At 39.1% G+C, this 14,752-nt stretch overlaps 1 protein-coding gene across 1 annotated transcript in view; it reads left to right on the forward strand.

Moving 5' to 3' along the window:
* The window catches only part of LOC145994927 (uncharacterized), a 108,690-nt gene that overhangs the window by 46,788 nt on the left and 47,150 nt on the right, over nucleotides 1–14,752 (forward strand). The window contains exons 8-10 of the mRNA XM_083131424.1: nucleotides 2,202–2,372; nucleotides 3,995–4,119; nucleotides 7,220–7,362. Of these exons, the coding sequence (XP_082987550.1) occupies nucleotides 2,202–2,372; nucleotides 3,995–4,119; nucleotides 7,220–7,362 (439 nt within the window). The remainder of the gene's footprint in view (nucleotides 1–2,201; nucleotides 2,373–3,994; nucleotides 4,120–7,219; nucleotides 7,363–14,752) is intronic.

The raw sequence follows: 14,752 nt of genomic DNA on the forward strand, positions 1-14,752 counted from the left end.
AAATCTTCTCTCTGTTTCATTTTTACGTCGTTTGTTGAAATTTGTAAATTGCATTGCTTGCCTATCAATGCAGTCTGTAGAACTAGATAACTAGCAACTACATGAGCGAACGACGATTTGTTGAAGGAGATGACAATATGCAAAAACCTTTAATAATGCAAATTCTGATTTCACGTTCTATTTTATGGACCATCGTGCCTTAATGTTGAGGGGTGATATCTTGAGCAACTAATTCTGATATTGAATTGACAAAATTACACCAGAGAAAAAATCTGTTTAATTGATTGATTCATTTATTTGGTCACTTTATGCACAATAAGGCTAATCGGGACTGGACCTACAGTTTAAAGTGGGATCCGAACCACTATGTATCTCCACTGGGTATCGAACTCTGGACCCCTTGATTACAAGCCGACGACACTACCACTGCGCCATAGAGGAGCACCCCCAGAAATTGTTTAATGTAGAACAACCACTAGTCACACAAAGTTCCAAAATATTTATGATGACACTTTTTGCCAAACTTGGTTCGTACTCCTTTACAGCGGGGCCGAGAAGGGGTAGTTGCCCCCCCCCCCTTTTTGCCACTTTGGCACCACGCTAACCTTATGTACCAAGGGAAATTAAATTGTCCCCCCCCCCCCCCGTTGGACCCCTAGTTTTGGAACCCATTCGCCGCCACTAGGTGTGAGTGATAACAAATGTTTTCTACCAAGGAATAAATGTCTGCAATATCAAATTGAAAAACCTGATGCTCCTAGACCAGTTTAGAATCTAAAAGTTGGCAACCGTGACTGCGTGACTCGTAGGTAGGTGTTTGGAAACACTTAAGTGAAGGATTTGTAAACATTTATTACTATTAGGATCTGGAGAGCATGGACATATTCAAGAAGAGCTTCATTGCTTTGCATGCATGATGTTAACAGTAGTGAATAAATACTCTATGTGATCAAGAGTATCCAGACACACCGCGAAATGTGTGTTTATCATAGAGGGTGATATAGTACTGTCATCCACCGCGTGGAACACATGGTCAGCAATCTCGGTAGTCTGCAGACAGCACGAGACAGTAGTATGGAATGGTCTGAGAATTCGCGGAGTTTCAACGTGGTTAGGTGATTGGGTGCCACTTGTGTAAGAAGTCTGTGTGCGAGATTTCCACCCTGCTAAATATCCCTAGGTTCAATGTTTCTGATGTTATAGTGAAGTGGAAACATGAAGGGATGTGTACAACCCAAAAGCATGCAGTCCAACCTCCCATGTTGACCTCCAGAGACTGTAGAGTGTCGTTTTTGACGAAGACACGAAATGTGAAATAACGCATTGTAATGTTAATTTTTCATGTTTCTGAAAGGTGTGAGGTGCATTTTCCTACCTTGTTTTGTCACGAAATAATGTGAAATAGACTCTTAAACACTAAGTTTAGAGTTTATTTACAGACTCGACATTTCCTGAAGTCAGAATTATCCTGTGAGTTATGCAATTCATGGAAAATTGATCAATACTACTGTAAATATTTGAGAAGAAAAAATAGACCCCTTTATACAGGAATAAACTTAATATTCTAGTAATGACATAACTGTGCTATAAGAAGGAATATGTTTATTTTGTGTAGTAAGAGCAGTTTTTAAAACAAATTTGGGATTATATTAACATTTTTAAAACCAAAATGTCATATTATATATCGCTTATTCACCGCTATAACAGCAAAATTGTATTTTATTTACCAATTTTGAACCCGAAATTGACTGTTGTTGTACCGAAAATTTTGCTTTTTTATTTACCAAAAATATGTGCCTCTATCAATCATCCATCGCCACCATCACACAGAAATTCCGAACTGCATCAGGATCTACTCCAAGCACCATGACTGTTTGACGAGAGGTGCGGCAACTTGGTAGCCATGGCTGAGCAGCTGCCCATAAACCAAACATCTCACAGGCAAATGCCAAATGCCACCTTACATGGTGCAAGGAGCGTCAAAACTGGACCATAGAACAGTGGAAAACCATTGTGTGGAGTGTTGAATCACGGTACACAATGTGGCGATCCAATGGTAGGGTGTGAAAGGCCGACTTTGTGCTAGACTACACTGACCCACATCATTTCTCTAATTTTTAAGGTTTTGCTAATATAAATGTTTGCAATTTCAAATTTCTCAACTAAATTATAAATGAACATTGAATGTTATTCTTTTCCAGAAAAATCAAATTGGCATTCTGCATTCTCAAAGACTGAAGTTTGTGAAGTATTTTGATGTGTTCTTTGTTGACATTGGGTACAAATCCATAGTGAAGGCTAACATGGCATATCCACTGATGTACTATTTTACATTCTTGTCCTCTCAAGCAATAAGATGCAGTCTTGCAGGAGTAAGTACGCTCTGTAGTTGTCATTATCAGTGTAACATCTAGCAGATGGCTGGTCCATATGTGGATCACTGCCTGTAAGCTTGTTCAGAAGGCTCGTCCCTATATGTACCAGCACCATGTGCTAGCAATTAAGACTTAATTTTTATGAAACTACAAATTATATTTAAGTTCTGTATTTTTGTTCATTTGTATCCATACAAAAGTATGGCTTGTTCAAATTACAATGAAATATGAGCATTGGATGTTTGTCAGAAGCTTGTTTTACTTTTTAGAAGGGATGGGCCAATGCCGATAAAGTACCGATATAAAATTTACCGATACCGATAACCGATATTCTACCAATCCGATATAAAATTAGAAATGGTCCTTGAAGAACCTGAAAGGTTCATTGACCTTAATAAATTGTTCCAAGGTGACTGCAGTGCAAAAGAAGTTGCATATTTAAACATTTTCTTTTTTAGAAAGTAGAGCATGGAGATTATCCATAAAAATTACAACAAAATGATAGAATTTTGAACTTTATCAGATACTTATTGCGTATATCGGATCGGTAAGATAATCAGTAATTTTACTGATACACCGATATGCCTATATCGGCCGATACCGATAGAGTGCCGATTAATCGGTCGCATCCCTACTTTTTAGTAGATATGAATTTTAAAGTTGACACTATTCTTTTTGCTATTTCATAATACATTTTATTTCTATGTTGACATTCCATCTTGATATAGTCACAATTAGAAGAAGTACAGCCATCCCATCCGAAATAACTATTTTAGTAAATTACCTTTCTTTTTATGATAAAGTACAGAACAAGTTTCTAAATTAAAAAGAATTGTGATAGAGCAAAAAAATAGTCAACTTTTTCGTAGGCTATTAGTGTAGCAATTGTCTGTATTAAGTTATTACATGAATTTACATAGTTTTTTTTTGTTTAAGAATTGATTGTCCTTTAAAGAACAATTTCAGTACAACTGCTCATGGTATTCAGTTCCACATTATTATTTTTAAGGATCAATTACAAATGCATGTGATTGAAATACAGAAGAGCTTTGTTGTTGTTGAGTTGGTGTTTTAAGTCCACTTTATACGCAGTACGGCTGATTGGGACTGGACCTACAGTTTAAAGTGTGATCCGAACCACTATGTGCATCCACCGGGTATCAAACTCAGGACCCCTTCATTACAAGATGATGACGTTATTACTGCGCCATTGGGGAGGCCCAGAAGAGCTTTGTAAAACATAGCCAGAATTAACACAATTTTAACATTTGCTATGAAATTTGTACCATTATGTTAAAGGCAACTTTTGAAAAATAAATAATATATCAAAATGTAAAATTTTGCACTAAATTGCAGGCTATTTAAAGAAATATTTTGTTATTACAATTATCAGCTATTTTAACTATACACTGAAGCTACTAAATTTTCATTTGTATATAAATCTAAAAAAATGAAAAAATGATCTTTCATTCATATATTTCTCAAATTGATTGTTGTTAAGTGTTTGCTGTGATGCCATAACCATAAGCTTTCATGACAATCTGAAACATATAGAGTTATTTTGTCATAGTGTTAAAATTTACACATAGCTGCTAATAACCTTTGTTTTTCTTCATTAGTGCTTTCCCATGGAAGGGAAAGAAGCCAAATGGAGTGTTTCATCTGTGAACAAATTTCGTGAATTGAAGACACAAGTAGAGAGCTTCCATGTGTATGCTGTTGATCATGATTTTGCAGTAGGAAGGTAAATCAGAATTTACTAATTGTTATACCAAGTGTTTTATAAATAATTGAGGGGTTACAGAAATTCATTGCAAATAAAGTACTGAACTTACATTAATGAAACCAGTCCAGAACGATCGAGGAATGCTGGACTGGTTTCATTAATGAAAGTTCAGTACTTTATTTGCAATGAATTTTTATGGTCTTGTTGATTACCTCCATGGCAGAGTGGTTAACACAGATTGCTACAACCCTAGGGGTATTTCTGTCTGGACATGGGTGTTCTTTGTGAGCATACCTTCATCATTTTCATCATACCGGGTGTCCCGGAAGTTGCCAAACCTGGTGTTTACGACCGTACAACTGAAAAGCTAAACGGAATGAGAAGAAACGCTTTCTTCAAAGGTAAGGCCCTGTATGTTGAGAAAATTATGTGATACAAACATATGGAATATCATGCATGATGTAATAATAAATACAGTTATACGTTTTATGGGGGACAGAAGGGTAAAAACGTATAACTGAGAAAAATGTATTATTTTGAAATATAATTAAAGTGGTAAAATTAAGTACACAAAGAAAAAAAGGAGTACCACATATACACGAAAGTTTACTGTATTGCACTAATCTGTTCTAAATCGTTATTGTAAATTCACAAATTCATGAGAAATAGACAATGAAGGTGCCGGGGGGTGAAAGGGGTATAAGCAAGGTTTACCTGCTTTATCCATTCAGCCAATTCCCTGCAAAAAGCCATGCAGAACATTAGGACATTTATCTCGATCTTATGTTTACTGTAACTCTCGGTTCCCACTTTATACGTTTTCCAAATCCCGCTGATGACAAAATTTGCCAGAAGCCTGCCCCCTTATGCCAGTCGACTTCTCCCTCCCCTCTGCCTTGCTTTTGTAGCAGCGTATTAATTCACCACGCGACCTTGAACTCTGCCTTACGATCGGGGGGAACAAGCGAACTATTGCCAAAACGATAGTCATTAAATGCAGCTTCCTCTAGCATTTTAACACATTCTAAAAGCGTGACTCGGGTGTCTTTGTTGTGCCTCCCCCCCACAAAAACGTGTATGTGGACAATTGAGAACATGGGTCAATCACTATTCCCATTTCTTTATCTACGTAATCGTTCCTAGTAGAAGGGGGAAGGAGGGGAGGGGGACTTGTTTGGAAAACTGCTTTCTTGTTTGCCGGGAGAAAAGTAAGAATAATTTGCCAATCCCGGTTATCCGATATTGGTTTAGGAACGAGTGAAAAAGTTGCTAATCTCCTCTCACAAGAGATAATTAATCTGCATCTGCTGTGCAGGGCCAGTGGCATGCCCAGGATATTTGAAAGGGAGGGGTTTAAATATACTTTTTTTTAGTAGTCAGCCCTAATTTTGCCATCTTTTCCTGCCTACAATGTTCTTTTTTTAGGAATACTGGGCCAAAGGGGGGGTTGGGGGGTATGATCACCCCCCCCCCCCCTTGGGCACACCACTGTGCATATGAAATATTGCTCGTGTGTCCCTTACAATACAGTAATCCTTCCCCCTTTCTTTCTGTTGTTCAGGAAGCTGCTGACTAAAAAAACATGAACGCTGTAGTCCAGCTTTTGAAAACGTGCAGAACATTCTATTCTGCCACCTGTGCATTGGTGCCAGTCTGTCTGGAGGGAGGCTGCTACCGGCACCAGTGTTATGTCTAGCTCTTCCAAAGCAGTCCCTTGCCTATATCGCTTCTGACAGCAATGATTCATCCAACATAAAAGAATTTTTTGTTCTTGTCTTGCCTTCCGATAAACAAAACCGTAACTCTTTATCTTGCGGATAACACAAGATTAATCCTTTTGAACACTAGAGTCGGTGGCGTGCCCAAGATTTTTGAGGGTGTGTGTTACATAAAAATTTATTTTTTGCCTCCCCGATGGCGTCATCTTGTAATCAAGGGGTTCCTGGTTAGATACCTGGTGGAGGCACATAGTGGTTTGCATCCCACTTTAAACTGTAGGTCCAATCTCGATTAGCCTTCTGTGCATAGAGTGGACTTAAAACCTTTAGCAGACTGAGCCTTGCATGCCTGTATTCCCGTTGAAGCTGGCACCTTTGCAAGCGTGCACTTTCCAAACTTGCCGCTAGTACAAATATCATTTTCTGAAAACATGTTCATGACCTCCGTCGCTTTTGTTTTTACAGATTGTACGGTCGTAAATCTGGTTCCTGTCAGTGCTGATTTGACCTTTGGGAATAAAAAGAAGTCGCATGGAGCGAGATCCGACAAATAAAGTGGATGTTCTAACACTGGGTTCCCATGCTTGGCCAAAAAAGCCTTGACTGACAATGCCGTGTGGGCAGGAGCATTGTGCTGATGAAGAATCCATGACTTGTTTTTGCACAAATCAGGTCGTCGTCTTACTCGCTCATGAATGGTCGTCAGCACAAGAATGTAATAATGTTGGCTGTTTTTCAATAGCTCAAGTACTCAAGTGACTATCTTTTCGAATCAATTCACCGACATTTGCAATGTTTAATTCCGTTTTTGACATGCAAGGCCGTCCAGGATGCGAGTCGTCCGCAATCACTTCTCGTCCCTCTTTAAACCTTTGAAACCACTCAAATACTTGCATGCGTGATAACACTCATCTCCGTTCACTTCCTTCAACAAACCATAAGTTTCTGTGGTGGATTTTCTGAGTTTCATAAGAAACTTTAAATTGATACGCTGTTCCACTTTCACACTTAACATTTTTCCGACAGAGCACAGATGTATGGTTCACTTCGTCCACAAGCTACAGCAGAACTGAGCACCGCGCACCCTGGGCAATCACACAGTCGATAGGCAGGATATCATGTTATAGACTCATGCACCGCTTGACCTTGACGTGCTTGTCGACAGCAACATCAATCCGGTTTTTTTCTAGCCACACCTCGTATGTATGGCTGGTGCCTTCCATAGATCAGATGTCTTGTCATTTCTGTATGAATTTTTTTCAAGATGAACATTCATGTAAGCCTTGATTTCCATTTTGTTATTTCTTTTTAAAGTTTTATTATATTTTAATAATATAATTTGTGAGTAAGATAACGTTTAAAGTACATTTATTTTGTGTGTACTTTTTCATACTTTGCAGCACTTCTGTATTAATAGATGACGTAGAACCTAACACATACAACCTGACCATTAATGAAGCATTTGTTGTGCTAGAGGGAGCAGACTCGGAGCTCTTTGATTTATATGACATTCTACAAGGAAATGAACCCACCGAAATAGTAGGTAAGTAACTTTTAGCTGCAAGGAATGATGTATTCATTTACTTTTGAGTAGCATAGACTTGAAGTTTTATTGATCTACAGGACTCAAGAAAATTGTTGCATATGAAAATTGACACATACTATGTGCCAATAATTATGTATGGAGCAGACTTTGACAATGACAGAGAGAGAAAAGAAAGATGCAGGCAGTGGAGATGAAATTTTTAAGAAGTATATTGGGGAAAACTAGAAAGGATAGAATAAGGAATGAGGAGATATGACAAGACAGTGGGCTACCAGTAAGAGCTTACAATGCACAAGGAGTAGGAATAAGGCCAAGGGGGAGACCAAGATGTTGGTGGAAAGAGCAGATAGTGGAGAGTGTTAGGAGAAGAGGATAAGATTCGAACACTGTGGAAAGAGAGGAATGGTCAAAATAAAGAGGCTTGACTTCTATGCCAGCCTAGCAGGATGATGTTGATGATTTGAAAGCTTGATACATATCATACTTATTCCTGACGACAGAGTACAGACTGCATTGCATTCCATGGCAAAGCTTATTTGCCCGACCTCAACTATACATGGACATTCCCGAAGACAGCTATCGCCGTTTGTTCGAATCCACCACAGACCCTCAACATCTCACAGAGGAACAGGAGCATATTTCTCAGGATACACTGGTCAACGTATTGCAAATCATCCAATGTCATGTACCAAGGTGCATACGTGCTCGGGAAGAGCCTTTTGGGTAATGAAGAAAGGTTGTGAATGCATCCTCTGTTGTTGATGGATCATCTTGCAGCCCTGTATGAAGTATGTACATGTGTGTAATTTTGCTATTAGCTGATGCTTAATACTTATAGCAGTCGTGCAGTGTAACAGTGATTTATTTTCACACACCCTAAGCTCTCCTCCCAATTTCATCAACATGCTCCATAATTTTTAACGAAGACCCAATTTATGGTCGTTTTGGCTCTAAAGGAACTAACACCCCTCTAAATTCAAACTTACAGCCTACCACCTCCACTCCCCCTGTGTAATGTGATTGATCTTTTTTGTTTGTGAGTAAATAACGGTGGTGTGTTATTGTAATGACATCAAGGGGGTTGACAACGTTACTTTGGATGTGTAGCTCAAAAATGGGTTAAGAACTTTTATAGACACTCTCTGGTCTCATGCTACAACACTTTTATTCCTGTACCTTAATACCATATATAGAGGTTCATATACAGTGCGTTCATTTCGATCTTCAGCCGAGAGATCGGGAGAAGCGTGGCGGGCGGCGCTGACGGATATGCTGACATTTCCGGCCTGCAATGCCCACTTATTTTTATGGACATATGCAGACATTTATATAAATATTGCAAAACGAGCACTAACCTGTGTTATAAGAGTTGCTCAAAGTGATGTCCACCTATATTCACACATTCCTGGCATCGTTTGATGAAATTTTGATACACACGACAAAAGTTCTTCTTCCGGAATTCCTCCAAGTTCTGCCCTTATATTGTCTTCTAGTTCATCGATGCTATGAGGGTTATTTCGGTAGACTCTATTTTTTAAGGTTCCCTACAAATAATAATCACATACGGTAAGATCTGGCGAACATGAAGGTCATAAACCTCTAGAAATTATTCTGTCATCAATCACCTCCCTTATAGCGTCCAAAGAATCAGCGGCGGTATGGGCTGTGGCCGAATCTTGTTGAAAATACCCATATTTTCTCTCATTATCTGATAACAACTGAAATTTAGAAGTGATAGCGAGGTTATAGCAGCTGCCGAACAGTTTTTTGCAGACCAGGAGATTTTTTTTTTTTTTTGAGGGGTTAGAGAAGTTGGAGCAACAAAGTGCCAAGTGTGTAGGCCATCGGGGAGAATACGTTGATTAGCCTGAAACTTTCGTGCCTGTAGCTAAAGTCCTTCTGGGTCGGGCCGAGAACTTATCAGCCCCCCCCCCCCCCTGCCCCTCATAACGTGAACCTTGCAGCTGGCATTCCAATCGTCTCACTGACATAACACACATACACACTGCAATAACACAAACAAGTAATGGCAAGTAACCAAGAATAACATTAATTAATACCCTTGCGCACAGTACGAAATTAACACGCTCTTGGTTTACATCTGCTCGCCACTATATTCACAGCTCTGTCTCTGTCTCGAAGGAACAAAAAACTCGAGCTCAGAGATTTTGGATTGCAAGGAAGCTCACGAAAACCATTGACTTTTAACAGTTTCGTCTGCAGCGTAATCTTGATACAGTGTTGCACATTCGAAACCTCCAAATGATCCCCATCAACACAAAACTCTTTCAAGGATATAAACTTAAGCAGGACGTTACTGGTCAAAACTAAGATTAAAATGTTTTATTATCTGTGGCTCTTAACATCGTTTCTAAAGCGTATATATTTGTGTGATGAATTACAGAAGAACTTTTGCGTGTTATAACACAGGTTAGTGCTCATTTTGCAATATTTATATAAATGTCTGCACATGTCCATAAAAATAAGCGGGCATTACAGGCCGCAAATGTCGGCATCTCCGTCAGCGCCGCCTGCCACGCTTCTCTCGATCTCTTGGCTGAAGATCGAAATGAACGCACGGTATTTGGTAAATATAAGAGCAAAATTTCAGTACAAAAACAGTCAATTTCAGGTTCAAAATTGGTAAATAAAATAAAATTAGGTGTTATAGGGGTGAAAAATCTGATCACAAGCAGTATATAAAATGACATTTAGGTTTTAAAATTGTGAATATAATCCTAAATTTGATTTAAAAACTCCACTTATTACAAAAAATAAACATATCCCTTCTAATAGCACATTTTATGTACGAGGATCAATCAAATATAAACTGGAATTTATTTTTCAAAATTCGTTGAAACAAAATAAAAAAACAAATGCATTACTTTCCTCCATAGCTCCCTGCAACTGAAATGCACTTTTGCCAGCAGATAGAGAGTTTGGCAATCCCATTTTCTCAGAAAGTCAACGGACGTGTTCACAGCCAGTTGCACATGAATACCCCCACTCCTGCATCATCCTCAAAACGCTTACCTCCCAGCGCTTCTTTGAGAGGCCCAAACAAACAAATGGTAGTCACAGGGGGATAAGTCTGGACTGAATGGAGGATATTCAAGTGGTGCCCAATGAATTTCCTCCAGTTTGTCACGTGTTGCAGCAGTTGTGTGATGTCTGGCATTGTCATGAAGCAGCAGGACATTTCTGATGGGTGTGCCACATCGTTTGGTCCGATAAGCAGCCTTAGCACTTTCCAGGAATCGATTTTTCGGTATCCCAAGTTGTCATGAATGATCACGTGAGCACTACCATAGATTATGCTCACTGCAGAAGAAATTTCACTTACTTGTCGAGCAATGGTAACCTTAACTAAGGCCCTGAACATCCTGAATGTTTTCCTGATTGACGCTTGCCCTTTGCCACCATTGATGTCTTTCATTTTCCACAGTTTCTCATCCTCCAAAGAAAAAAAAAATGTGCTATTCATAAACACGGGTCTTTGAAAGAGTGGACTCACTAAACTGAGCTCGAAGTCTCGTCAAAATTTCAGCCGGTTTTACCCTTTCTTTTGTAAGAAATTTGATAATGATGCATTGCCCAACAGACAAGTGTACCTCTTGCTCACTCATGGTGCTACTGACTGATGTGGAGAGTTGGCAAGGACTCCAGGGAGGGAACACTCTACACACCCTCACCATCATCACCTCAAGGCCACAGGGCTGTACCACATTTTCCCTGGCCATGCAAAAGAAATTTCCGTTTATATTTGATTCAACCTCATAGTTACCACAGTATTAAGTTTATTCCTGTATGAAGAGATCTATTTTAGAAGTGACTGAAAAGACCCGATGCCTAAATAGGCATAAGGGAGAAGAAGAAGAGAACTATTTTTGCTTCTCAAATATTTACAGCAAAATTAATTAATTTTCCGGTAATTGCATAACTCATAGGGTAATTCAAACTTCAGAAAGTGTCACGTTGGTAATTAAACTTTAAATTTCGTGTTTAAGAGTCTATTTCGCATTATGCAGTTCATTTCGCATCATTTCGTGGCAAAGCAGGTTAGGACAATGCATCTTGCACCTTTCAGAAACATTAAAAATTAACATTACAATGTGTTATTTCACATGTCCTGTGTTCGTCAAAAACAAATATGCATGCCTCTAAGTACATAACATATTTAGTGCTCGTAATTAAAGTAACTGAACAACTGAGACTGCCGACTCAGAGGACAATCTTAGGGGCCATTCTACAGACAATTAAAATCCACAGTATCTCTTTCCCAAACAGCAGCAAACGATGTGTTGGTTGAGCAGCAGTTCCCCTAGGTAGGGATCTTTAGGAAAGACAGGATGTTTATTTCATAGAAATGGGAGTTTTTATATGATTATCTGTCTGCTTGTCATAATACTCTACTGTGTGACCTTCATGGAGCTTCCTCAACCATCCTGACTATTTTCACATAAGTCCAATTTTGGCACGTAGCCACACTAGGCTAGTTGGCAAGCTTTCAGCTTTCCTGTCAACTGTTGGACAACTTCCAACCTCGGGAACTTTGCCAATACATAGGTATCATTCAAGACCTTGGCCTTGGCCCAGTCTTGCCACTAGTCCATTGCTAAGTTACATGCCGGTTCTCCAAGCTTGCAAACACTTCCTTTTGGCAAACTTTCACATTTCACATCTGACAAGATACATGTTTTGTATACGTCACATGTCTTAGTCATTAGGGTGATTAAGTTTCTGTTGGCATTGAGCCAACCATTGGCTTTTGCTGTTGCTGACAAGTGCCCCACTGTATCTTAGATGGTCCCCATGTAAGTCATCTCTTATGCTATATTTGATATACCCTCGTATATATACACTAGCGGCAGAAAGTTTAGACTCACCTATGAAATTTATTGTTTAAATGAAAATAAAATGCTATTAGTTGAAACCAACCATCATAGTGCATATATTTGAACTTGTATGGGTATGTTACACACCAACCTACATATAACACTGTATAGAAGACACCAATTTTTCACAAAAAGTTAAAAACGGGCATCAAAATGCATTTTCATCACACTGCCTGTTCGTCAATGTGTCCTCCCCTTGATTTGATGACAGCTTTACATAAGCGTGGCATTCTTGCTGTGAGTTTTTCTAATTTCTCTGTTTTCATACCTTCCCAGGCTTCCAGTAAACACTGCCACAGCTTGGAGTCCTTGCTTTTGCCTTCCTGTCAAGTTCCTCCCACAATAGCTCAATTGGTGACAAATCAGGTGATTGGGAAGACCAAATCATTCACTGCAATGTTCCTTCGGCTTCCTTTCCTGCGACATATTGCTTACACAATTTTGATGTGTGTTTAGGATCATTATCCTGTTGTAGAACAAATTCTCGACAAATTAATCTTGTCCCGGATGGTACAGCATTGCGTGAAATAATACGATGATACTGTTTCTGTTCCAGTGTTCTTTGCACTCTCACTAAATCACCAACCATATTGTTACCAAAACATCCCCATACCATGACACTTCCTCCTCCAAGCTTCACTGTTGGAATAATACAAGCTTCCAAAACTCTTTCTCCAGGGTGGCGACGAATGTATTGGCGGCAGTTAGAACCAAATTTTTCATATTTTGATTCATCCGTCCAAAGTACTTGTTTCTATTGTTCGATGGTCCAGTTAGCATGATCTTTGGCCCACTGCAGCCTTTTACGCTTGTGTACAGCTTTCAACAATGGTTTACAAACTGCTACTCGGCCAAATAATCCAGCCACACGCAGACGACTTTTCACTGTTCTAACAGACACTGATTGCTCTCTTATTTTATTTATTTCTGCGCATATGTCTATTGCCGAACGCCTTCTGTCACACTTACTGAGGATGACAATGTGGTTGTCCTCGATGATAGCCGTCTTCCTTCGACGCCCACAGCGTGGCCGATACTCATGACTGCCAGTTTCTTCTCTTCGTATAACTGCTCTACGGACACTGCATTCAGAAATGATTAATTGTTTTGCTATTTGACGGTTTGACCATCCAATTTCCTTATATGCACATGCCTTGGCCCTAATTTATTGTTTTATATTAGCCTTTTCCCCCATAGTTGCTGGTAAATGCGAACTTGTTCCCACCTTTACGTCCAATTGGGCACTAATACTTCACAAGGTTCAAATACAAATAGCACGATAATAGCAGGTACTGTAGGTTAAAATTACACACAATCACTTCTGGTATAAGTACCACTGACCCCATAATAACTCGTCAGTAGACTGATGCAACCACTCACAATCAGTAATATCATTGCAACGTTGAAGATTAACATAGCAAGAGTGTATTAAAAGACAGTGAGAACTTGTTAAGAGCATACCGATAACAGAGGAAAAAGTTTATAGAAGAGGAGTGCACACTGATATTACATAAACATCATTCGATAAATAGATTAAAATTTCCAAGACACATCAAAACAGCTTTAAAAACATTCTATAAATATCAATAGTGAAATTCCAGCACAGTAGTGTCACCTGTTGTCACATTTTAAACTTTATTTTCAGTGAATTACAAACTTTTACAGGTGAGTCTAAACTTTCTTCCGCTAGTGTATGAAACCAAATTTTACCTTTAACCTCTTGACTGCCACTATGTACGGCCCGTACGTAGTCAAGCCTGCATGCTCTTCTACCACTAAGTACGGCCCGTAGGGAAATATTCTTGCATGGTAATGGCTAAGAAAACGTACGAATGCCTCTGGTAGGGACGGACTGAAGTCTACGTGTTGCTATGACGTCATTTGAGCACGTGACTATTGCAAGCAATGAGCAAAGCATGCTCGTTACGCCATCTGTTGCTGAAAGTACGTAACCGTGCTATTGGGGAGACCTGTGTGTTTTTGTTTTGTTGCATATTTTGTAAAACAAAAGCAGAAAAATATGGAGGAGGAGGAGGATAATAATTTGTCAGATTATGTTCCGGAAGAAGAGGAAAGTGACTGTAGTGAGTCTGAATATTCAGATATATCCGATGTGGAAGATGAGGCAAAGTCTGTCGGAGATTGGGCATACTTGAACGATTCTTTGAGTGATGAACGTGAGAATCCGTATTATAAGTTTGAAAATGACTATGATTTTCATCCTGCCGTCGTGGCTGAAGAACTGTCAACAGCTGGCATATGTTTTGAAGCATTTTTTTTTCGCGTGTTGTAAAATATTTGTGTGCATGGACTAACAAGAGAGCCGACATGGGGTACGCTAAATTGGATCATCCGATATTGACAGTTTTTTCATTATAGTTTGGATTTTCATATTTTTTCGTGTGTTTATTTGTTTTTTCAACACCCCTTTACATTCTGTTCTATCTACAGGCTGGGATTGAAGAGGTTAATAGAGAAGGAGCAAGGCAAAG

This window comes from Lepisma saccharinum, chromosome 11 (assembly GCF_977018435.1).
Source record: "Lepisma saccharinum chromosome 11, izLepSacc3.1, whole genome shotgun sequence".
Classification (NCBI taxonomy): Eukaryota; Metazoa; Arthropoda; class Insecta; order Zygentoma; family Lepismatidae; genus Lepisma; species Lepisma saccharinum.